This window comes from Zonotrichia albicollis, chromosome 13 (genome assembly GCF_047830755.1).
Source record: "Zonotrichia albicollis isolate bZonAlb1 chromosome 13, bZonAlb1.hap1, whole genome shotgun sequence".
In the NCBI taxonomy this organism is placed as follows: domain Eukaryota; kingdom Metazoa; phylum Chordata; class Aves; order Passeriformes; family Passerellidae; genus Zonotrichia; species Zonotrichia albicollis.
In genome coordinates this window covers 12,194,965-12,218,241 of record NC_133831.1, presented here as the reverse complement: position 1 = coordinate 12,218,241, position 23,277 = coordinate 12,194,965, and the positions used below count along the sequence as shown (strand labels likewise).

Here is a 23,277-nt window from a genome sequence, read left to right as displayed (position 1 = left end):
CACTTCTGGTCTGCAAAGGAGCTGAGCCAGCCTCTGGGGAGAGCCACGTGCTGGGTCAGGACTGGGAAGGGGGACATCAGGGACATCTCAGACTCTTTGAGAAGTCTGAGACTGGGAAACACAATGGTGTTACAAGTGAGCTGACCTGTAGCCACTGTCTGTGTGCAGTTCCTCGCTCCAGGGCAAATGCAAAGTCACTGTCTAAAAGCAACTCTCCTGCTTTGGCATGGGAGTGTGTGCTGCAGACAGAGACCCTGCTCCCAGACGCTCTATTTCCTGCTAAAAGTACTTGGCCAGAGATGCTCCAAGTGCATCCCAGCTCTTTCCCACCTACCTGCAGCAGGAGGCAGAGCTGCTGGGAGCACAGGATTTTGTCTTTGAAAGGTGTCCTCCTCCTCTCTGCAGGTAATTTCCTCTCCTCTGAAACTTTAAGGCGTTGCAGAAACCTGCTGCATCGTTTTGGGTGGCAGCAGGACCACGAAACTCAGGCTTTTGAGCTGCGGCTGCTGCAGCGGCTGGCTAAGCACCTGCAGGATTCCAAGCAGCAGCAGTTCGAGCAGCAGGACCATCCCAAGAAGCTGCGCAACTCAAAGCGCGTTGGTTCCGCCCTGGAAATCTTCCCAGATGCCATCTATGACCTGCCACTGTTCTCCATCAAGCCCTACCACGGCATCATCACTCCTGGCCAGAAGCAGGCCTTTCAAGTGCAGTTCTCCCCGAAGTGCGCGGGGATGTTCCAGACCACCCTGCTGTGCAGGTGAGAAACATCCAGCCCTCGCCAACTCATGTTTCTGATGAGTATCACTGGGTGATCACAGGGTGGAACGGGGTGGAAAGGACCCCAGTAGGTCATCTGGTCCCACTTGGCACAGGGTTGTGTCCAGAGGGCTCTGCAATAATTCCAGTGAGGGACACTCCACACCCTCTCCGGGCAACCTGGCACCTGCACAGGAAAGAAGTTCTTCCTCAGGTTCAGCTGGAATTTCCTGTTCAGGTTCTGCCCATTGCCTCTTGTCCTAATGCTGGGCACCACCAAGCACAGCCTGGTTCATCCCCCAACACCCTGCCTTCAGTCCCTCTGACTGGGATGGGGAGGTGGGCATGGAGTCAGGCAGCCCCAGAGAGGCAGCACAAACACCCACAGGAGCACAGAAAGATCATCATCTGGCCTTGGGAGGGAGACACTGGGAAAAGACACTGTATGAAACATCACGCTGCTGGAAGGCTGCAAAATCTGGGAGATCAGGAACCAGCAAGTCCCTAGCTCTGCTTCCTTTTGAGACAAGCAAGGCCTGCTTCTCTGCATGGAACCCTGTGTGCTGTAGTTGGTCCCAGGCACTTAAGTGGTCATGGTCCTGCCCTTGCACCTCTGCAGCCTCCACACAGCGAGTGCAGTTGTTTCATTTGCTGCTTGCTGCTTGCACAGACAGGATGCAACACTGTGCAACTTGCTCTGCGAGTTGCAGAGCAACTGGCTGGGAATGTTTGTCTGGCTAATACCAGTCCCCTTCTTCCTAGAATTTCTAACCTGAATCCAACTGAGAAGATGAGGCAGGTGACTGTGAAAGGCAGAGCCTTGGAGCAGAAGATTCTTGGTAGGGCCGACGGAGAAAGGCCAGGGAGCCAAGGATCAGGTGCTCTGGAAAGCAGCACCTGAGGGACAGCATTTGTGTCAGCTGGAGCTCCTGCAGGAGGCAGCAACATCGTGCCTTCTGCTGCTGCTGGTCTCCACCCTTCACCAGAGACCTCTGCAGCTACCCTTCCGAGCTCCAGTGAAGACCAACCTTAAATCACCTACATAACTGTTTATTAGATTGACAATAATTCATTTTCAACAATTAATTGTTAATAAACAATTGTTAATAAATTGTTAACTGTCAGCTTGTCTTGGTTTGAAAGACAGGTGTCTGTGGGACCTGTCTGGAATGGAGAATGTGACCTCCTCCTCTCCAAATTATTATAACTTTGAAATGAAGGGGCTTTCAGGCAAAGATATGGGAGAAGTTCTTTGCCAGTATGTACAACAAGGCAAACAAACAGCAGCGCTGGCAGCAACAACAAACAGAAGTAGATACCCAACCACAGCCTTCCTTTGGCTGCAGGCACTTTCCCTTTGGTATAGTTCCAGTCACAGCTGGCAGGAAAGGGAGGCAAATAGTGAATAAAGCAATTGCTACAGGAATTCTAATTAAGCTACACCAAGGAATGCACTGGAGAGCTCAAGCACTGTATGATCAATTCTGAAGAACTTATTGCTGTGAGGGACTCTCTAATGCACTAGCCAAATAGTGACTGGACAATGTTGAAGTTGTTCAAAGATAAATAAGTGATGAGAAAACACCCCAGTGAGGGAAGAGCCCTAGGCTTTAGACCCTTTCAAAATATGCAAATAGATTAGACTGAGTTCCCCAAAATACAGAGATGGAAATATCTTCTTGGAACAGTTGATCACCTCACCCACTGGGAGCCTTTGCCATCTCAACTGCAACTACCTCCAAAGTGGCTAAGATGCTATTAGAACAAATCATTCCCAGATATGGAATAACTGAAAGAATGGACTCAGGTAAGGGAACACACTTTACTTCAAAAATTTTACGTTTTATGTGTTGTATTAGACATAAATTGGAAATTCCATACCCCATGGCACCCTCAAAGCTCTGGATGTGTGGAGAGAATGAATGCTGTCCTTAAGAACCATATTACCAAATTAATGATTGAAACCAGATTAGCATTCTTACGGATCAGAACTGCTCCAAGAAAGGTCATAGGAATTTCTCCCAGTGGAATATTACTTGGGTTACCTAATCTGCGAAGGTAGAGCTGAAACTAATGACTTACATCTCAGAAATTATTGCAGGCAATTACAGCTGGTGCTTTGAAGAGTTGTTTTTTCATAAGATGTTTACCAGAGGGTGTCTTCATAATTAGCAGATGGTGTGACAAGGTGTTGATTAAAAGACCAATCAGGTCCACCTCTATCAGAATGGTGTATAAAAGAATGCAGTTCTAATAAACTCAGATATTAGCTATGCACTCAGAACCAAAGTAGCCTCACATTGAGAGGAAATTCAGGTTAGATTTTAGAAAAAGCTTTTCACTATTCAGGTGTTCAGGCCTGGGAATAGGTTGGCCAGAGAGGGGATGGAGTTGCCATCCCTGGAGCTGTTAAAGAGGCCTCTGGATCTGACACTGGGAAATGTTTTAGTGGTTTAGTGTTTGCAGTGTCAGTGCTGGGCTGACGTTGAACTGACGGTTTTAAAGATCTCTTTCACCCCTGCCGGTTCTACAACTCCAAGCGCTTCCCGCCCGCCTGAGGGGAAGGCTCAGGGCTGTCCCGAGTCCAGGGCCGGCCGCGCCTGAGGCGCTCGGGCGGCGCTGCGGCTGCGGCGGCGCCTGAGGGGCCGGGCCGGGCTGTGCCCTCAGCTCCGCGAGATCGCAGCCCTCAGGCCGGCGGGGCCTCCGCTGTCTTTCAGCCGCACAAACGCACTGCTCAGCTCCGCGAGATCGCGGCCCTCAGGCCGGCGGGGCCTCCGCTCCCCTTCAGCCCGGCGATCCCATCCCATCCCTCAGTCCGGCGATCCCACCTCTCAGCCCGCAGATCCCATCCTCAGCCGGGCCGCGCTCGGCAGCGGGCACCCGCCTCGCCTCGGGGCTTGCCCGGAGCCACCCGCACCACTGGATCAGAGGTACTCGAGCCGTGCCCCATTTCCCCCCTCGAGACTCCCTAACCTTCCCACAGAAGAATGCAGCTGCTGTTTCATCATTAGACTGTTGCCTTTCATCCCCCTCCCCCCTTTCTTATGTTCTTTCGCTTTTATATTTGGGCTGATCAGGAGTGCTTGCTAAGACTTCAGAATGGAGCTCTGATAATGAGCTGTAAATCACGCAGGGCTCATCTGAGGGAGCTGAAATAGGCCAGGACAGCCCCAAGTGCTATTGCACAGCGCAGCGTCCTCACGGCCTCCGCTGCTGCTCTGGGCTTTGGTTTCCACAGGACGCCAACAAGGCGCACTTGTCCCCTCTGGGCTCGGTCCCTGGTTTCGAAGGATAAGTCCTGCCCAGGCTGGCATTCTGCTGACCGTGCCAGCCATGTGCTCTAGTGCTGCTGAGCACACGCACTGACAGATCTGTGCTTCTCCAGGAGTGGTTTCTGAGGTTTGAAGCAATGTTACAAGTGGGTTATTTGCCATAACTGACGGAGAAGAGTTTCATGTGCAACACTTGCCAGCTGTTTGTTGAGATAAATCTAGTTGCTTGTCTTTCCACCCTGCTCTGTGATGCAACAACCGAGGTGAGCTGTTTGCATCTAATTAATGTAGGCTGGCTTATAAACACTATTTTGTGTACCTTCTGTAGGTTGCAAAAGTAAAATGATCCAGGAAAAAGTCAAGATGTGTCCTTGTATACATACAATTTTAAACCCCTTGTGTTTCCTACATTGTATAATTGTATAAACATGTATTAAATTAAACTCTTCTGAAAAGCAATTAGCTCCAGAGTGAACTCATTTTTGCAGCCTTCCTTTGGTTTGGGTGGGTTTTGTTTTTTCTTAGGCTGGCAGGGTGGTGGCAGTAGGACAAAACGAGGTGAGGAAGGCTGGCAGGCTTTTCCTTGTTGTGCCAGGGTTGTATTTGTAGGAAAATGACATGCATGTCTGTTATCACTTCTGAAAGGCTGCAGGGAGATGAAGTCTCTCAATTCTCACTCTCTAAGGGAAGCAGCAAAGGAATGGGGACAATCAGTAACTCCCAAGAGAAAGCAGAGCTGGCTGTCTTCGTTAAGATGACAATGATTCTGCTTTGAGCCTTTGTCCACTCTCAAAAGGTGATAACCTGGTAGTTACAAATGCAGGGCTATTATAAAATATTGTGTTTCCAAAGGAAAATTTTGCCATACAAGAATACATTAAACTGTGTGTGAGATGACACAGTAAAAGCAGAAAATTGGGAAAAGTGCATTTTAGAAAAATGATGTCATTTATACTGCATATATTATAAACACTGCTAATCTGAACAGAACTGAAAACACTTTTTCCTTGCTGTTGTAGAACAAGAACAGAGATAAAACAAAAATGAACACTCAAAAGGTGCAGATAAGTCAGTGTGGTAAGATATCTAATATAATTTATCATTATAATCTACATCAATTTTACAAAGTTTTAGCAGACTTTAGTGATAGGCCTGTTGTGGGGTGGTGAGCAGCTGGGAAAACATGCTTTTTCCTAGTTGCCAAATTTTGGATACTGTATTGGATATGCAAAGGGTACATCCAGTGCCAAACCTACACACAGAGTAAAACACACCACCACAAAGTCACTTTTTTTTTTAATTTGCTAATATTTATCCACATTTTCATTGTATTTTAACTTCTTTAAGAACCTTCAAACCTTGTAAGGGTTTACAGCAAACAATACCCTCTGTCACTGCTAGAAATAATGATCAAGTAAGTCTTTTAATGATACCCCAAAGACTAAGAAGCAGATTTTCCAAGCTGTTTACCCACCCAGGGTTGTATGTAGGAGGCCAGAGAATATTTTGTGTTACATCTCCAAGCACCTGGCTGAGGGCTGTGCTGCTGTGCTGCGTGGTTTCTGTCTTCTGTAACTCAGTACCACACAGCAGCCTTGTGCTCTTGGACTCTTTCCTTGCTACTCCAGAGATTTTCAGCTGCACTCTGAATTTTATTTGCCCTCTGAATACTTTAATGGCTCTGTATTATTTACACTTAACGCACCTTGCAGTTGTGAATTTAATATTTAGTTGTTTACATCAGACTTACTAAGAATTACTAGTAATTAAAGGCCAGAAATATTACGAGAAGGCTGTTACTCTGCAAAGGAAATCATGCTCAAATAACAAACTATGGACAGAAATATTTCTAGGTTTGTTGTTTGTGGCTGAATAGAAGTGGTGTGGCTCCATTTTGGCTCACTTTTCCCCCTTTTTTAAAATGAATGTACATACTACATTTTGGACAGGTTAGACTAGATTAATTTCTAGAAAATATAACAATTTTAATGAAGTTTTTTGTGTTTGCTCCTAGATATGAAAACAGATTTGAACTTACTGCTTGAATGCCTTAAATATCAGATGGACTGCCCTCTGTCTCAGAAGCAGGCTTTGATCACTATCTATTTAATTTGCCAGCAAAACAGTAAGAAAGGCTTTTCCTTAGAACCAGTCATTTATGATCACCAAATATGCCAAGAACTGGTGGGCACTGTAAAAATGTCTAAAGGACATCAGGCTTGAGGTGTTGGAGAACCTTAGAAGCCTTTCATTTTGCAGAGAAACAAAAGCAAAAGTTTCTGTTCTTTTTTCCTCTTGTAGGTGAAGCGAGCGAATACTTGCGAGAAATTGGTGGTTTGATGTTTATAAATGACCTTGCCAAGTCCAGTGCTCATTGCATCGTAAAGGAAGCAGCTTTATTTACCCTGGGGATTATTATAGAGAGTAATGGTAATAAAAATAATCTTGTTTGTATTTCTGAGTGTGCCATGGCCCCCTGTCATTACTTGTGCTCCTGCTTTGTCTCCATTTTCTTTTGATCTCCCAAAATGAGACTAGAAGCTTGTCAGTTGGAGCAGGGGCAGTGAGGGTGCCCCAGCTGCCCTGTCCATGCCTGGGTTGGATCAGTGCCTTGCTCCCCGGTGAACACAGAGTGTCTTTGAGTTTCCAGACACCTGCACTCCCCTCTCCCTCAGAGCAAGTGTTCAGTGGCTCCTGCATTGTTCCAAAGCTTGGTGTAGAGCTCTGCCAGGGGGAAGCCCTCAGGCACTTCCTAGTCCTGCCCTGTCTCTGCTCCCCAACTGAGACTTAATAATTTAGGATGATGAGTGGCTTACTTTAGCACTTAATGGTTTTCACTTTCTGTTTCCAGTGTATTGTCAAGAGACTTTGTGTACTCCTGCATTGTTTGAAGACCTCATTTTATTTTTGATTAAAAAGGATTCTGGTGTGAACTTGAAAAGAATGTCTGTTTATGTCATCTTAGCTCTGGTGTCAAATAATAGTAAGTAAAAAAATGGGGGGTTTTTTTCTGTGTTACAACAACACTCCTTTTCTATTTGCCAGTCTTCAGTCCAAAATTTGGCACAGTCAATAAGCAATGTTTTGGTGAAGTTAATTTAAAAAGATGAATGTTTGCATGTCACTGAACCTGAATTGTCAATGTCATTGTTCACTGGGATTTTCTTAAACAGCAGAACGTGGTTTAGTCCTAAAAATACAGTTTGCAAATGGAAACCCATAGTTTCTGAGAGTGTCTAGAAAGAGAGAGACATAGAAAGGTTATTTACCAATATGTTGATATGATTTTGTATTTCCTTCTGGGGAGGATATGTGCTTGGGGAAGGGAATGTATGTATGTAAATTAAACTTGCTGTTAAGATTTTGTCTGCAATTGCATTTGTCTCTGGAGTCTTGTGTGTGTTCTCTTCTAGAAAACGGGCAAAGCTGTGTCAGAGACACAGGCTGCATCAGCCTGCTGCTGCAGTTGTTCAGGTAAACAGGGTTGCAATTCAGACAGACAGATAATGGACTGGTTAGCAGCTGTGTTTCCTTGACTATTTGGGACTTGCTTGCATTGTCTTGAACAGAACAACTCTCTCCACGTCGGAGAAGAATGTGTCAGATGAAAACTCTGATGCCTGCTATCAGCTCTGGTGCTCAGTGTGCAGCGCTCTCTGTGCCTGTGTCAACAACCCCCAGAATGGTACGTGTTGCTCTGAAAATTGTGGAAGAAGTTCAGAGATATTCTCCAGACGGTAACACTTTGGTTTCATTTTTACTGTTCAGCTGAACTTGATTTCAATGATTGCGTTTTGATTTGGGGTAATTTGTTTTTACTTTTGCAGAAGATAATCAAAAGATTTGCTGTTCGGTTTTCCCCCATGCCAAAGAGTGGCTGGAGACTTGCACAGAGCCTGGGATAGTTCGTCCCATTTGTTCATTTCTTGGTCTCACCGTTGCAAATAACTGTAAGTGCAGCTCAAGCTTTACACAGTTTTGCATTTGATAAAAGGAGGTTTAATTTGAGAGCTAAATGGTTTTTTCTTTCTTGTCAATTTATCTCTAACAAAGTCATTTGCTGTTCTTCGAACTTCGACCACTGTATTCCACATCTTTACTTACACTATGCTGTGCTCAAGTCCACAGATAGCCACAGTCTGGTGACATTTCCTAGGCTCAGTAAAACTCTTTGGAGCTGTTCTGATTAGAAGTGTGTCTAAATTAAAGTCCTTATTACATGACTGAAAACAATGACTTGGTAGAAGTCGGGCATGATGTCTGCCATTTGTGTGCACATACTAGGGTCATGTTTTCCTGTAACTATTTTATATGCAGTCACTGCATTTCTTGAGATTTATGTATATCCAGCTTCTGTTGTATAAGAAATGTAATAACTAACACGTGCACAGAAAAACTCTAATGGACTTACTCAGTGAAATGCTAAAATAATTTGCAAACTCTGTCGCTTAAATCACATTTTTTCTTTTTTCCACTAAGCATATGTGCAGAAATATTTTGCTTCTATTGGAGGATTGGATACATTAGCCAAAGTTCTCCTTGAGCTTATGCATGATTCTTGTTTGAGTCACTCCAGCATGAAACTTGCCGTGATAGTAACAAAGACTCTGGATGCCTGTATTGCCAATAACTGTGAGTGGAAAGACATTTGTTATCTATGGTAATTTTAAAATGCAATTTTTAAAGTCTTGTGCTGGTGGTAAAGTTGCAGAAATGAATGCTTAAAGGCAGTTAAGTTATACACATCCCAGTGGATGTTGCAGTGTTTTTTAAAACTCAGAGGTGTAAGTGGGGAGTGATTCAGTTCATCTGAGGTGGATTACTGTCCCATTGTTGCTAAAATAAATACAGTGAAATTTAAACCCAACTGAAAATCAAAAATAAGATGCTACAGCCTGTGCTGGGTAAGTAAAGCTGAGCTCTGGGCCTGGATTTGACCAGTCAGTTTGGATCCTGGAGTTAGGCCTGTGCCTGAATAATAAATTGTGTAGCTTAAGGAAGCTTTAGTCATTCAGAGGTGGAGCTGAAACAATGTGGTGTTTCTGCACAGCACACTCTGCCCTGGTTTGCTGGCTGGGTACTGCTCTCCTGATGAGGTTTTGTGTTTCCCACAGAAGGTTTGCAGAAACCTGTGGTGCTGCTCAACCTGTGCTGTGGCCATGGTGGGTGCATCTCCCACTTCTGCCATGAGAGCTTCAGATGGAAGTTCCCAAAAGTTTAAAAGCATCATCCTGCACAGGTTGTGAGGGTAGTTTGAGATCAGTTGGGTGTGACAGCACCAGGCCTCAGCGTGGATGGACCAGCAGGGGTGTTGGCAGTGCCAGGAAGGGCTTGCCCCCTGCTCTTTTCATGGCAGACACTCTGTTGTCTTATTCAGCTCTCTTGGCTCCATGCTGGAGCTGATAAAGGAGAAACTCAGCAGGGATCTGCAAAAGTTGCACAGTGCAAAGCCCTCATTCATTGGATCTTCTGCCTCTTCTCCATGGGACACAGGCTGGGAGGACGGGCAGGGCTGCATTTGGGAGCAGCACAGGAGGCATGGGGCAATCTGAGCTGTTCCAGCTGGAGCAGGGCAGGGCTGAGCAGGACCAAAGCTCTGAGGGGTTTGTAGAGTTCCCTCAAAACCAGCATTTTATCCTTGGATAATTCCTGTACACTCATGATCTCGCTTATTTTCCTTCCAATTATTTTAACAAACAGCTGCCATGGGTGTTGTCTTGGCAAAGTATCACACTGTGTCACAGCTGCTGAAGCTGCTGTCCAATGAGACACTGAGCACAGGAGAAAAAACCAGTATTATTCTAGCAATTGGACACTGTACTGAAGTTTGTGGTAAGATTTGCTTTTTTATTTTCCTGTCTGTCAGCTGCTCCTAAATTCTCATCCCCTGACTCCCCCAGTGGTGTCACTTCATCAAGGCTGGGACACGAGAGACAGTTCTGTTAAATAATACTATGTCCGTATTTGGACAAAAAGTTTTCTATATTATTCCATCTTGAAACTTTAAAGCTTGTAAGCAGGAAGTGTTTTTAGGAGCTTTAAAAAAGTAGACTAAATATGCAAGAATTCAGAGCTGGGCTTAGGTGTCACAGGGAATAATTAATCCAGAGCTGGAAGCTACTACAATCCAGACACAGCAAATGAGTTCCCTTGAGCTCTCTTTTTCCTGGTCCTTAGCACATACAGCTTCTGCCCACTGCTTACAAGGCCAGTGCTATTTGTAAAAGCCAGGGAAGTGCATTGGTTTCAAGACACAGAAGCAGCAGGTAGCCCTGAAATGTTTTTGTCATGTTCCTCAGGGCTTGTCCAAGCATATCTGGTACAAATACAGCACTCCAGTTGGTGTTTTGTGGTAGTGCAAGCAAAGAGAAAGGGAAATTCATTTGTACTTCTGGTTTTTCTCATGTGTGTTTAGATAAACAAGATAAAGGCCTTATGTTCAAAAATCCTGGTTGATTTTCATCCTCTGAGTGCCAATGGCATGTTCAATAATTAGCTCAATCGGTCATAAATTTATTTTAACAGACATTTTTTCATTAAGAATTAGTGAAACAAGACTTAATGGAAAATGTCTTTTGAATAGAAAAATTATTTTAAAATTATTGAGCAATTGTTTCAACAGAAAAAAGGTTTTTCTTAAAATGTCAACACTGTCAAAATAAAAGTGTTAATTTTTTTCTTTTTTTTATTGAGTTTAAAGGAGAAAGAACTATGTTTAGCAAAGTTATCAATTACATGAATACATATGTGAATGAGATCACAATAAAAATTCAGCTAATTATATAATAAATGAGGAGGAAGAGATTGGCTAGACCAGGATTAAACTACTAATTTGATTTTGCTCATTATAAAGATTTTGAGATTTTGATATTTCCTCATCTCAGGCCTCACAGAAATGTCACATATCTACTCCAAGAGCAGGTAATGGAAGAGAAGAAATACAGGAGTCATTATTGAAATGTTTTAGGCCACAATTAAATGAGCTTGGAACTCCATCATATAATTTGTCTCAGTCATCCTTCAGTTTTCTTACAGAAATCTGAGTTCTGGTCAAATCATCCTGTGGGATGTTTATTCTCCTGCTGTCCCTGCAGCAGGCTGGGGTCTGGGATGAAAATCTCTCTTTCTACAGAAACTTGCAGAGAGTTGCCAGTACTGGCCCCTAAAATTACTGTAAGGTTAAGGTGTGTGGGGCTGAAACCAAAGCTTTCCTTTCCCATGTCCTGTTCCAGAAGAGAACCAGCGTGAGCTGCTTCAGAACAATGGTCTGCCACTTATGATTCAGGTATTGACAGAATCTCAGGATGAGGAACTCATCAAAGCTTCTACTTTTGTGCTGCAGAACTGCAAACAAATGAGTAAGCTTGCTGTTACTGCTTTAAAAATGAGAGTGATGGTTTCCATCTCTGTGTTCTGCTGATTCCCCCAGTAATTATAACTTTGTAATTCTGTGTACTCCAAAAGATGTTTGTTTTCTGCACAGAAAGTTGCTTTTTTGTCATGAAGAACTGACTTAGGCAGAAAAAAGAGAAGTAAAAATTCCAACAGTGTTGGAAAAATGCATTTGTGAAACCTCTCCATGTAGGGCCAGTTCTTAAAGCTTTCCCATCTAAAAATTGTGTGGAAAATACGAACATTGTCATTTACTCTCTTCCTGAGATGTACCACTAGAGGGAGAGAATAAACCACGAGATAATCAAGCCCAAAACCACTGTGTCTACATTAATTTCTAATATTAAGAAATCTTGATCTCTTTTTTTTCTAAAACAGGATGTATTTTTAGGTCCCTCCTCTCAGTTTTTTTATTACTTATCTGTACAATCCCTCCCATGAAACAAGGACCTTGTCCTCTAATCTCTAGAGTGTGGAGGGTGTGCAGTTGATAATTAGGAAAAAATAAACAGGTATCTACATTTCTGTGCTGCAAGCACAACTGAGAGGTTTGTGCAAGATTGAGGAGGTGTGGAGCTTTGTAGTGTCCTTTAATATGGAATTGTTTTTTAAAAAAGCAGAGACTCATACTGGTGAAGAACCCAGAGTTAATTCAATGAAAAAGCTTTTTTTTTTTTTCACAGCATCATTGTGAAAACAGTTTATAGGAACTATAATTGCAAGTTCACCTCTTGTAACTGCAGTGTATATTTCAAGTGTGTTAATATTTATGTATAAATTTAAGTTTTATAAAAATTGTTATTTTGCATTAAATTATTGAGGCTGTCCCTCAGCATACTAAAATATAATAAATACTTTTAAAATGCTACTTGATAAAATTTTAAATATTAATCTTGTTTTATATTTTATAAAGCTGAACAGTTGTCTCTGAAATTATATGATAACTCATTAAATGTGAACAATGCAGAAGAATTGGATGTGCAAGTCAGAAAAAGATGTCTGCAAGACTACTGGAAGAAAGCAAAAGAAATTTTACACAGAATAAACTCAAATGAAGAACAGCACGATGAGGTTGGCCTATTTACCAAAATAGTATAAAACTAATCACACCTTTCCAGAGTTTAAGGAGAAAGTAAAAGTAAATCCTTAAGATAATTTCCATGTGAGCAAAAAACCCAGGAAAAAATGTTGGATTTGTGTGAAACTACAACCTGCAGCTTTTATCAGTATTGTAGATCAGACTGAGTTACAGGTGTGCGGAGAATGGAGGCATCTGTATTGTATGAAGTACTCTTGCTTATTGTAACCCCAGATTTTCTATGGGATAGAAAAAGAAGTTGAAATAATTTTTAATTGCTGAATATTCAGACATATAATTTTAATATTTGCATGCATGAAATGCTCAGGGTTGTATGGCTGTGGTGGGATAGATGATAAAGGAGAATGTTTCATTTTCTCCTTGTGCTTTAAAGCTGCTATGTATCTGTGGGTTTGGAACAGCAAGTTTATGAGTTATTTAGATGGCTCATACTTTCTAGCAGTGCCTTAGTAGCAAATTCCTTGCTTCAGCCTGAAATTAGCATTTAGGAAGTACCCCTCAACACATTCAGTGGCATTGCTGTCTTGCTGGCTCTCAGCTCAATCAGAGAGTTTTCTGGAATTTGCTTAACTGTCAGAGTTAGACTATCTAGTTAATCCTGGCACTGGATTTATTTAACATTTTTATAGAGCTCACATAGTCACTAATCAGTACTTTTCAATACAGGAAAGAGTGCAAGGAGAAATATTTGTAGATGAATCTTCAGTAGCCAATTCTGAAGCATTAAAATCCCATGAAGTGAAACCTGTTGATCCACAGAAGTACACAGAAGGAGCACAGAAAGTCGTCTGTTGTCCACAGTTGACCTCAAAGTTGAATAATCAGGTTCTTGCTCCATCTCTAACTTCTGCAGCACAAAAAAATGAAACAGTGAACACTATGGATGCAGCTTCTACCAGACAGACTGAACAGAGGAACATTCCATGTTCAGTCACTGAGCTGCAAACAGACAGTGTGCCTCAGAGTCACAGTGTAAATGGGAAAACTGCTTGTGGAAAAAGTCGCTCTGGTCTTCAGGCAGGGTGAGAATTTTACACCTAAGCAGAAATACTAAGTTGCTTTTCTTTAGTCATTCCAGATTGACAGGTGTTTGAATTATCTGTAACTAACCATGGGTGTTTTTCCTAGTGCAAGATGTAGCCCTTTGGTGGCCCAGCAGAGATTGTTTCTGAGGTCACAGATCAAAGATTACAGCCATTGTAAAGCTGCTGCTCTCTGAGTGCTGGGGCTGCCTCTTTTAGAGCACATTTGAATGCCTTCAGCACAGTGCTGAAAATCATCCATGGCTTTTGCCCTGAAATTCTCACTGGTGTAACAGATCAAGATTTCAGCTGTTGGTTTGGACAAAGCTACAATGGTTTCTAGGGAAACAACAGGTAGAGAACTGCTTGGAAAAATACTAAACTGGAGTGTCTGCAAAGTAGGGAAAAAAATTTCTGCACCTCTGCTGTTCTCCACTTCTGCTCCAGTGGTGGAACAGCCCTATTTGGAACTGTTCTCTTGCTCACTGCTCTCACACAGATGCTAATTTTCTTTTGCTGCTTGTGTTTATCTTTCCTATTGATAAACCCAAAATTATTTATAGCTAACTTGCAATGATAAATACAGATTCCATTCTCTTGAGTTTATATCTGGAATATTCCTCAAGACAGTCAATGGAAAAGTATAAGCAAAACTACATTTTTGGTGGGGGGTATGTTTTGTTTTGGATTTTTGAGTTCCACATTTTTCTTGTGCTTTTTTTGTGTGTCTGACTTCATCTTGCTCTGTGCAGTTTCCTGATATATTGTTACTTTGCAACTAGCACAGAAATCACCAAGAGCCTGGATATTTTCCATGGTACGTTCAGGTAAATTTTGCTTTGCTACTGGTTGGCATAATTTCACAGCTTCTTTAGTTGTTGTTCTGGGCTCTGATGCACAAAATTCTTAAAATACGAATTTTAAAAAAATCTGGTTTTGAATACCAGTGTATTCTGTATTCAATCTGGTGTTTGTGTGAACACAGGAGTTACTGGAAGGTGACCATGGATCAGGCTTCTTGCTCCTGTGGCTTTCAGAGGGAGTCAGGAACACAAAAAAGCTCCATCAGGGGATCATGGCAGTGTGTTGGTTGCACAGAAGTTAATTAATCTAAGAAAAGAAGAAAACCAATTGCCTTTTAGAGTGCTGCAAATGGTGAAGGGTACAGTATTCTGAAGACTCTGTGAGAGCTTTATGTGCACTTGGTAATCTTTATGTGAATCTGAATTGCAAATTACTCAGGAAACCAGTGACAGCTCTGCACTCCCTGCTGAACAGACTGCACAGAATGCCAGGCACACATCTCTGGGAAACAGGTTTTAACATGCACTGATTTCATGCTGGGTGCCATAAGTCCAGTAACTTGGGATAATTAGAATAATTCTTTTAGAGTTTTCTCTTTTATGTATTTAATATGGGTTTTTGTTGTGCCCTTGGAATGTGTGTATTCATTTGCAGGTAAATGTACATTGTTTTTATTGGTTTGTTGGTTTTAATTTGTTTATGTTTTGATCTTCCCAGTGAACAGTTATTTAAACAACCAGCAGAGACTGTTAGAAATATGAAACAGACATGCACATCAGGTACAAATAGCTACACATATTCCTTTCTGAGCTGGTTTTGTTCTTAATGAGATTTTAATTAGTTTTGTGTACATTTATCACTACTTTTTATCACTTGTTATGTATCATTAGATGACAGAGGTGCCTTATGTGTAATATCCTTCAACGGGTTTGCATAGTGGTGGAATTTTATATTGTACACAATTTTAGCAGGAGAACATTTATCCTACTTTTCTTCTAATACCTGTTTTAGCTTTGTTTTTTTTTAACTGATTTTAATTGTACAAATGAATGTATCAGAGATTCAGTTTAGTATTTAATCTGTACTGACCAGGGAAAGCCACTAACAGAAAATGGAGGTTTGGTGCTGTGCCTGCAAGGCTGGGATAGAACCTGCCTGTGAGAGTGACTTTTGCCTGATGCTGTTCCTACATGACGAAAATGTGTTTAAGAGAAAAGTTTTCCAGATTTGCATTAATCCTGGTCTGATACATTGATTTCAGAACTGGGATCAGTTCAATCAAATCTTTATTCATTGTTTATTTTCCTGTTAATTTATAAAATTGTTAACTCTAATCATTAGATTAGAGTTTGCCAGAATGGGAGCTTTACAGGTGTCCAGCTGATCTCCAGGTTACACCAGTTTAAACTGAGAATATGTTTTATTCCAATACATTACATTTTTCAGCACTTGATTCCAAACAAAAATAAAGTTTATAGCACTTGGTTAAGGAATATGGGTTTACTGGGCTGATTGCTACCTACAAGTTGAGGTAATATCCTTTGGGAGAGTGATGAAAAAACATTTAATTGAACACGGTTATTCTGGAATTACAGAAATGCCAATGTGAGGCATTTAACTTGAGAAATATCATTTGGATTTCTGCTGTTCTATTAATTATACTTTAATAATATACAAATAGAAAATGCAGTTGGATGTAGTTATGCTGATGCATGATTACCATGGCAAAAGATGGATTGTATTTCTTAGTGACTTTTTTCCTCCCTCATTTAGGTCAACATTCATTCTGCTCAGAGAAAACTGAGAGAGTCAAAAGTACTTCAGCTATATCTTCATCCCATAAAATTCCAGATTTAAGGTGTTTAGGTAAGTATTATCTTAGATCTTTCTTTCCAGTGTACATAAAAAGCCTTCAAGAGTCAGCAGTGCAGTAAGTGGATTATCTTGACAGAAATTGTAACACATCTTTTCTATTACCTGTTACGTAATAACAAAGCCTTTCCCTTTCCCATTCCCTTTCCCTTTCCCTTTCCCTTTCCCTTTCCCTTTCCCTTTCCCTTTCCCTTTCCCTTTCCCCTTTCCCTTTCCCTTCCTTTTTTCTACCTCCAATATAAAAGATAAATATTGAAATGAAACTGACAAATTGCAGTTTTGGTCCATGTAATAATATGGGTTTGCTGACAAACAGAACATAGAGTAGCTGTAATTAATTAGAAGAATACTTGAGCAGTGTTTTCCTCCTTTCTGTGCCTTCAGAGAGGAAGAACGCGTAGCCCTGCTCATTTCCCTCATTTCTTTGCCTACTAAACCTCCTCAGTGTTCTGCAGCCCCTCTCTCTCCCCCACTGCTGTTTCATGGTAATCCACAGCTGCAGCCCTCTGTTACCCCAGGCTCTGATTCCTCAGCCTGCTCCATCAGTAGGTCATGAGAATGCTGGTGGTACTCTGGATTTGTGAGTGGATTTTGTAATCAAGCCAATGTTCCTTTATTTAAAAACCCTCAACAGAACAAAAACCCACAGAAAACAAAAGAACCCCTAAAGCAGCCCATAACTCACATTTGAACATTGTTTTTATCCGAGTTGTCAAACTAAATTCAAGCTGAGCTTTAGAACTGCTTTATCTTAGGGCACAATGTTACAGATATGGACTTGTGCCCTTCCTGTGATTCCACACAAGTTCTCCTTCAGCTGATGTATGAGGGCATCCATGATATCTTAAACCATAAATTACCCTAGGGAATGTGCTCAAAAATGAACAGCAAGGCTTCCTGTGAGACCATTCATGCCTGTTACAACACAAAGTTTAAAAAAATATATGGCACATAATATATATATTTTGGCTCCTGGATAAATGTGCAAATGGAACTGAGGCCTGTGTCTTCCCATCCCACCAATATTTGTAGTTCTTTAGATTATCTGTGCCCCACTCAGTACTTCTGGAGTGGAAGTGCAGTAAAACTTAGTCCCATAAAATGTTGAAAACAATTTTTTTTTTAAGAGAACAAATACAAAGTATTTCAAGAAGGCACATAAAAGTGCCATGAGTATGGAAAACCTGAAGTCAAATTGATCCTAGTGAGCAAAATAAAACCCTGAACTTTGTGGGGGCTCCTTTCGAAGCCGTGATTGCTATTTCTGCAATATCCTGTTTTTCCCAGGTTGTACAGCAGGAGGACTATCCTTGAACAGCAAAACCTTCACCAAGATGTTGCAGAGATGCCTTCATAGGTGTGAGCACCACAGAGTTATCCTGGAGGCTGAAGAGAGATACCGAGGGGAGCTCCGCAGGGTGGCTGCTGGTAACAGCAACAGATCTGCAACTCACCAGAGTATGGAGTTTATGTTCAGTACTTGGAACCATTGCTTTAGAATGGCATTTACAATTCTGAACTCTTGTTTATTTACTTCTGATTGTCTTGCTGTTTGAAACTCACTCATTGAATTTGATTTACTGTGATTTGTACTAAATGAGATCAGAACTGGCCACTCCTGTTTAAAAGGACTTTGTGTGTTTCTTGCCATGGTGACAGATGCTCATTACAGGCTTTCATAAGACTCTCACATTTGCCAGAATTAGTCAAGTCCTAAGAGAAAGGAATGTGTTAAGTTGAAATATGTGTGAGTAAATGTATGACATCACACCAAAGTAATTTCATTCAGTATTCACAGAATCACACAATCACCAGGTTGGAAGAGATCTTTAAGGTCATTGAGTCCAACCCATGCCCCAACACCTCAAGTAAACCCTGGCACTGAGTGCCATATCCAGGCTCATTTTAAATGCATCCAGGGATGGTGACTCACCACCTCCCCAGGTAGACCATTCCAGAACTTTATCATTCATTCTGTGAAAAACTTTCCTTAATATCCAACCTAAATTTCCCTTGGTGCAGCTTGAGACCGTGTCCTCTGGTTTGGTCAGCTGTTGCCTGGGAGCAGAGACCAACCCAACCTGACCACAACTGTCCTTTCAGGGAGCTGTAGAGAGTGATAAGGTCACCCCTGAGCCTCCTTTTCTCCAGGCTGAGCACCCCCAGCTCCCTCAGGGGTTCCTCACAGGGTTTGTGTTCCCAGCCCCTCTCCAGCCTCGTTGCCCCCTCTGGACATGTTCAAACATCCCAAGGCCCTTCCCAAGCTGAGGGCCCAGACTGGACACAGCACTGGAGGTGTGGCCTCAGCAGTGCTGAGCACAGGGAAGGATGATCTCCCTGCTCCTGCTGGCCACACCATTCCTGATGCACTTATGAGTCTAGGATACTTAGAGATCTTAATGAATTAAATAGAAGCACATCCTATATTCTTTCTGCTTAAAGAATGAATTCTGAAAATTTAACAGTCATTACTTATTGGCATTTGTACTGGTGTTCATCTTATATTTTCCAGAAATGCTGCCGGCCTCAGTGGAGAAAGACAGGCTGCATAAAGAAATATCAACTTTTAGGAGCAAGAAGGATCGTTTCCAAAGTAAGGGCTTGGTTTAGAAACTAGTGTGAAAAGCCCTTACTGTCTATTAATTCTTTTGCAGAACTTTATCATGGGAGACTGTGAATAGAAAATTATTTTTTTTCCCTCTAGATTCTGAGAACAATCTGTATATTATTAAGCCAGAAAATGCATACTCTATAATAATGAAATTGTGAATGCACATTATTTCCCTGCAAAGTTATCTGGCACTTGCTGTATTGATCCTGTGTATTTGAATCCTGTCAGGGTTACTTCCATGGCATTTGCTATTCCTCAGTTTCTTGTGGCATTGTTTTCTAAAATGGACAGGTTTTGTCAGGCTCAGAGCAGAGCTTAGCTGCCTGAACCTGGATTCAGCACCACTCCTTATGCAGTTCCAAACATGTTATTCCACTAGATTCATTCCTGTTCCTGCTGGCAGCTCTGCTAAGGACTTGGGGCTTGTGATACTCAGCTACAAGGGGAATCCTTAAGAATGAATTCTTTGAAATGAGAATTGAAGTTTGAATTTTGAAATTCCCACCAAAAAATTATTTTTAGTACTCTTATTTTCAAAAGCCTTGTTCACATGGTTATTTTATTTAATTTATGCCCAGTAAAAGCTAGTAGGTTGATTTGAAAATTTGTTTCTATTTTTCCCCATCAGATTCAGTAATTGAGTAATTGGTCTTACGAAAACCACAAAGGAATTTTAAAATATAAAAAAACCAACCAAAGCAACTGTATTTCATCTTGAAAGCCCATTAGAACAGTATATTATCTTTAGCAAGTACACATTTCCTGTAAGCTGAAGTAAACTGAATTTTCCAGTCTTTCTTCCAAGACCAGATTAGTGGTATGGCTCAAAAAATAACTCTCGCTTAAACTTTAATTCCTAAAACATAACCTCTGTTTTATGATTTGGGTTTTTTTCTCATAAAGGTGTGTAATGTTTTATTGTTTATTTTTTTAAGGCATTCTTTTGACTCCAAATAGAAAAGACAAATCTAATACTTCAAAGAGAGATGAATATAGTAGAAATACTACTAGGTGGACTAGCAACTATAACTTGACACCTGCTTATGAAAACTGTGAGTATTATCAGAAAGTGAATTCTCTGATATGCACATCTGAAAGATCAGTATTTGGGTTTAAGTCAGGGCATTGAGAGAAGTACCTGTCCTTGCTATTGGAGAGAAATGGCTATGAATTTAAATAAACTGTTACACTTTCTCTCACTGAAATCAACTTGAACATCAATAACATTATTATTTGCTTCTGGTTCATCAATAGTTCCTATGTCTTAATGTGGATTATGAGAAAAAGATCTAAGGAGAATGAGATGGTATTAACAAAGCAACGTTTACATATTCAGATTAATTAGAATAAGTGCTCCTTTACAGTTTTATATCCAGTTTTTCAGTAGATTTTAGTTAGCTTAACATGACTAAGTGGCCTCCTTGTTCACAATTTTGTAGCTCTACAAAAATCCCAGGATGCTAACCAGAAGAGACAGAGAGTCAAAGAGATGTGCAGCCAGAAATGTCAGCATTTAAAAGAAAATTGCACACATTCACTTGACAAAGATGAGGTTAGTTATGCACAGCCTAATCATGCACTGACATGTTTATAAATGGCCAAATAAAAGTAGGAATTGCGTAGTTTCTTTTTTAGTCACCTTTAACAGTAGCCTAGTAGCAAAGTGAACCTTATTAAAATAATATTCCTGTGTTGATTCTACTCCAGTCACACTGATTTAGCCTTGAATTGAGTTCAGCATTTTTCAGCTGACATATTTTCAGAATGGTGGATCTGAAGGTCTGATTTTTCCTGTATTGATGAAGATTTACACAGTATGGAAGTAACAGAAACCTAAAGGAATAAACCTGCTAAAAGAATAAACTATGTAGGCACAACAGAAATGAAGATCACAGAAAAAAACTGTGTTTTAGTAAGTAGTGACTGAAGAAACCTTGGAGAAGCATTGTTCCCTTGCCAGTGGGACCATTTCTGTACAACTATTAAATGTTGAATTGCCAGTAATATGTTACTCCCACGTGCAAAATAGCATGTACATTTACATCATTCTTAATAACACCAAAATAATTATTTGCAGGGCAATAAAATGTATTCCCTGGCCATGAGCACGAGACCTTTGAACAAGAGAAGAGTCCGAAAAGATTTCACAACTGAAGAAATCAACTGCCTTTTGAAAGGCGTCCAAAAAATGGGCAACCACTGGAATTTGATTTTGTGGTCTTACCCTTTCCAGAAAGGCCGGACAAGCGTTGACCTTTCCAAGAAATACTACAGGTTACAGGTGCAGGTACTCAGCACTGAATTTTCTACTGATGGCAAATGCTTCCAATTATCAGGAAATTGGTCTCCTCTCTGCCCAGCCTGTGTTGTGATGCTGGTGTGTGAGAGTCTCTGCAGCAGTTTCCCAGTGATAAATCCATGCATCCCTCACACAGGGAGCATTGCTCCTGTGCTTTGGAGACCATGGGAGCAATTAAGTGACAAGCCTTTGTCTATGGATAGCTGGTCTGTAATTGTGCCGTGGTTTGGGGCAACATTTATCTTGATATTTTCTCTTTTATCTCCATTTGATAGATGAAAAAAGCCCTCAAAGGACATCAGTAGCATCATCTGCGAGTGCTTTGTTGCAGAATGTTCAAGAACAGCCTTTGTAACAGCGAGGTATTACCAGAACAACTCAAGCCCTTGGAGAATTTAGGTTGGCTTGGACTCCTGATTTTCAGTGACAACTGACAGAATTGTTATGCATTGTAGTTTTAATTTACCATAACTTGACAGTTTATTTAAGTAATGCCATCATAGACAACAAAATCTCTGTTGGTAAAAATTACATTAATTTGGAACTTAAGCTTCTTGAGCATTTGATTGTGCAATTTTTGAGTTAACTTTTTGTCCCTTGCTCTATGCTATTTGTAAGAAAAGGATATATTGCTGAAATGAATACTTTATGTCTGGAAGTGCTGTTAATGTTGTTGTGTCTGAATCTGTTTCCTCTTAATTAGTGACATGTTTAAAGCAGGTGGAATATTTTGTCACGTGTTGAATATGCTGCATGTGCAGGAAAATGTCTCTGACAGAAAACACTGAATTTGTAGTTAAACACTGCTGCACAGAGGAGGCAAATCTTTCACTGCTGCAGAAATTCTGTACTCACTGTTGAACTGAGCAGGTACTGGTAGAATTTGGCTTCTGTTTATAATTGGACAGTTTTCTGGTGTATTTTTCAAATAAGTGAGCAGAACCAATTACACTGCTAATTACACATTTTTTATGGGAAGCTTTACTGAAAGCCTTGGTAACTCGCTTTTTCAGTGATAGCCTTAGTATTTCAGTTGTATTTTTTACTTGTTCTGATAAAGGAAGGATGAATCAACAGTTATTTTATTATGGAAAAGGTTTAGTTATTTTATTAATCCTAGGTTTTCACTATGATGTGGCTTAAATGCTTGAACACAGGCAAGGTAACCAAAACCTGAGAGACTTGCAATAAAGATGATGCCGATGATGCAATAAATATGCCTTCCAATATTTTCAGCTGTTGTCATTTGGGAGTTTCATTATTAAAATATTGAAACATGTATAAAAGATGTCTCTGAGTGGAGCTGTTGCCATAGCAGGGTTGAGTATCAGTGGAACTGTGGGCAGAGTGTCCCCCAGGAGGACACTGGGGTCCCTCACACACTCCAGCTGTTTTCCTGGGACACCAGCCCACTCCAGACAATCTGTTACTTCATCCTCTGACTGACTGTGTATCAGTATCCACATTGTCAAGATCTGAAATATGTCTCAAGTGGCTAAAATATGTAAGGTGTGAATCTTTACTTGCCACAAGGTGAGAATGTTGCAGTACTGACCATTTACCTCACCTTAGGTAAAGTTCAGGTTGGAAAGGCCCTGTGGAGCCTTTGGTCTCCTCTTTGGAGCAGGACTGAGGTCAAAGTTATTCAAGTTGTTCAGTGCTTTGTGAAGTTCTGAGGCTTTTCAAGGAAGGAATTCCTGCTGCCTTTTTGGACAGCCTCTGCTCATGCTTCACCTCCTCTCAGAAGGCAGGGGCTGGAGCCACATCACTGGAACATTCTGGTGGGATCTGAAAGGGAAGTCATGGACCAGGAACAGGCGAAAACCTGAGGTGAATTTGTGCAAGTCAGTCTTTTGCTCTCCTTTGGACTGACTGCACAGTTTTGATCAGTTTAATTTTCCTGCACAAGTGCTTTGAAATCCACATGTAACAGGCTCCACAAAACCAAAATTGCATGAGAATAGTTGATGTCACTTTTAGGCCGATTGGGCCACCCAGGGCAGTATTCCAGCACTTTGAAAAGCTAGAATGACTGACAAACCATCGAGGAAAGTCCGTTTGTAAACACCCTGCCATGCTCTCCTGGTTCTGTTGGTCTAACAGAGGGTGTTGGGGGTGTGAGGATGGGGTGGTAATTACAGCTTGATCAA

At 41.3% G+C, this 23,277-nt stretch overlaps 2 protein-coding genes across 2 annotated transcripts in view; both read left to right on the top strand.

Annotated features, from left to right (window-relative positions):
• The window catches only part of LOC102068055 (hydrocephalus-inducing protein homolog), a 55,935-nt gene extending 54,121 nt beyond the window's left edge, over window positions 1-1,814 (top strand). The window contains exons 56-57 of the mRNA XM_074551250.1: window positions 406-757; window positions 1,519-1,814. Of these exons, the coding sequence (XP_074407351.1) occupies window positions 406-757; window positions 1,519-1,657 (491 nt within the window). The 3' untranslated portion in view covers window positions 1,658-1,814. The remainder of the gene's footprint in view (window positions 1-405; window positions 758-1,518) is intronic.
• Window positions 1,815-3,359: 1,545 nt separating this feature from the next.
• TERB1 (telomere repeat binding bouquet formation protein 1) lies at window positions 3,360-22,362 on the top strand. The gene is made up of 21 exons (XM_074551034.1): window positions 3,360-3,686; window positions 5,048-5,105; window positions 6,043-6,153; window positions 6,330-6,458; window positions 6,880-7,011; window positions 7,442-7,502; window positions 7,598-7,713; window positions 7,856-7,978; window positions 8,508-8,660; window positions 9,729-9,860; window positions 11,261-11,386; window positions 12,334-12,491; window positions 13,186-13,541; window positions 15,063-15,124; window positions 16,119-16,211; window positions 17,505-17,675; window positions 18,730-18,810; window positions 19,764-19,880; window positions 20,268-20,380; window positions 20,906-21,115; window positions 21,403-22,362. The coding sequence occupies exons 2-21, from the start codon at window positions 5,072-5,074 to the stop codon at window positions 21,430-21,432; spliced, it is 2,508 nt and encodes an 835-aa protein (XP_074407135.1). The 5' UTR covers window positions 3,360-3,686; window positions 5,048-5,071; the 3' UTR covers window positions 21,433-22,362.
• Window positions 22,363-23,277: the final 915 nt, after the last annotated feature.

What these genes read in the sequence shown, in the direction of transcription:
- TERB1 (XM_074551034.1), top strand. Translation starts at nt 5,072, where the DNA reads ATGAACACTCAAAAGGTGCAGATAAGTCAGTGTG. An exon ending in ACACTGTACTGAAGTTTGTG is followed by an intron (nt 9,861 to 11,260) that starts GTAAGATTTGCT and finishes GTCCTGTTCCAG; the next exon opens with AAGAGAACCAGCGTGAGCTG. An exon ending in ATTCACTTGACAAAGATGAG is followed by an intron (nt 20,381 to 20,905) that starts GTTAGTTATGCA and finishes AATTATTTGCAG; the next exon opens with GGCAATAAAATGTATTCCCT.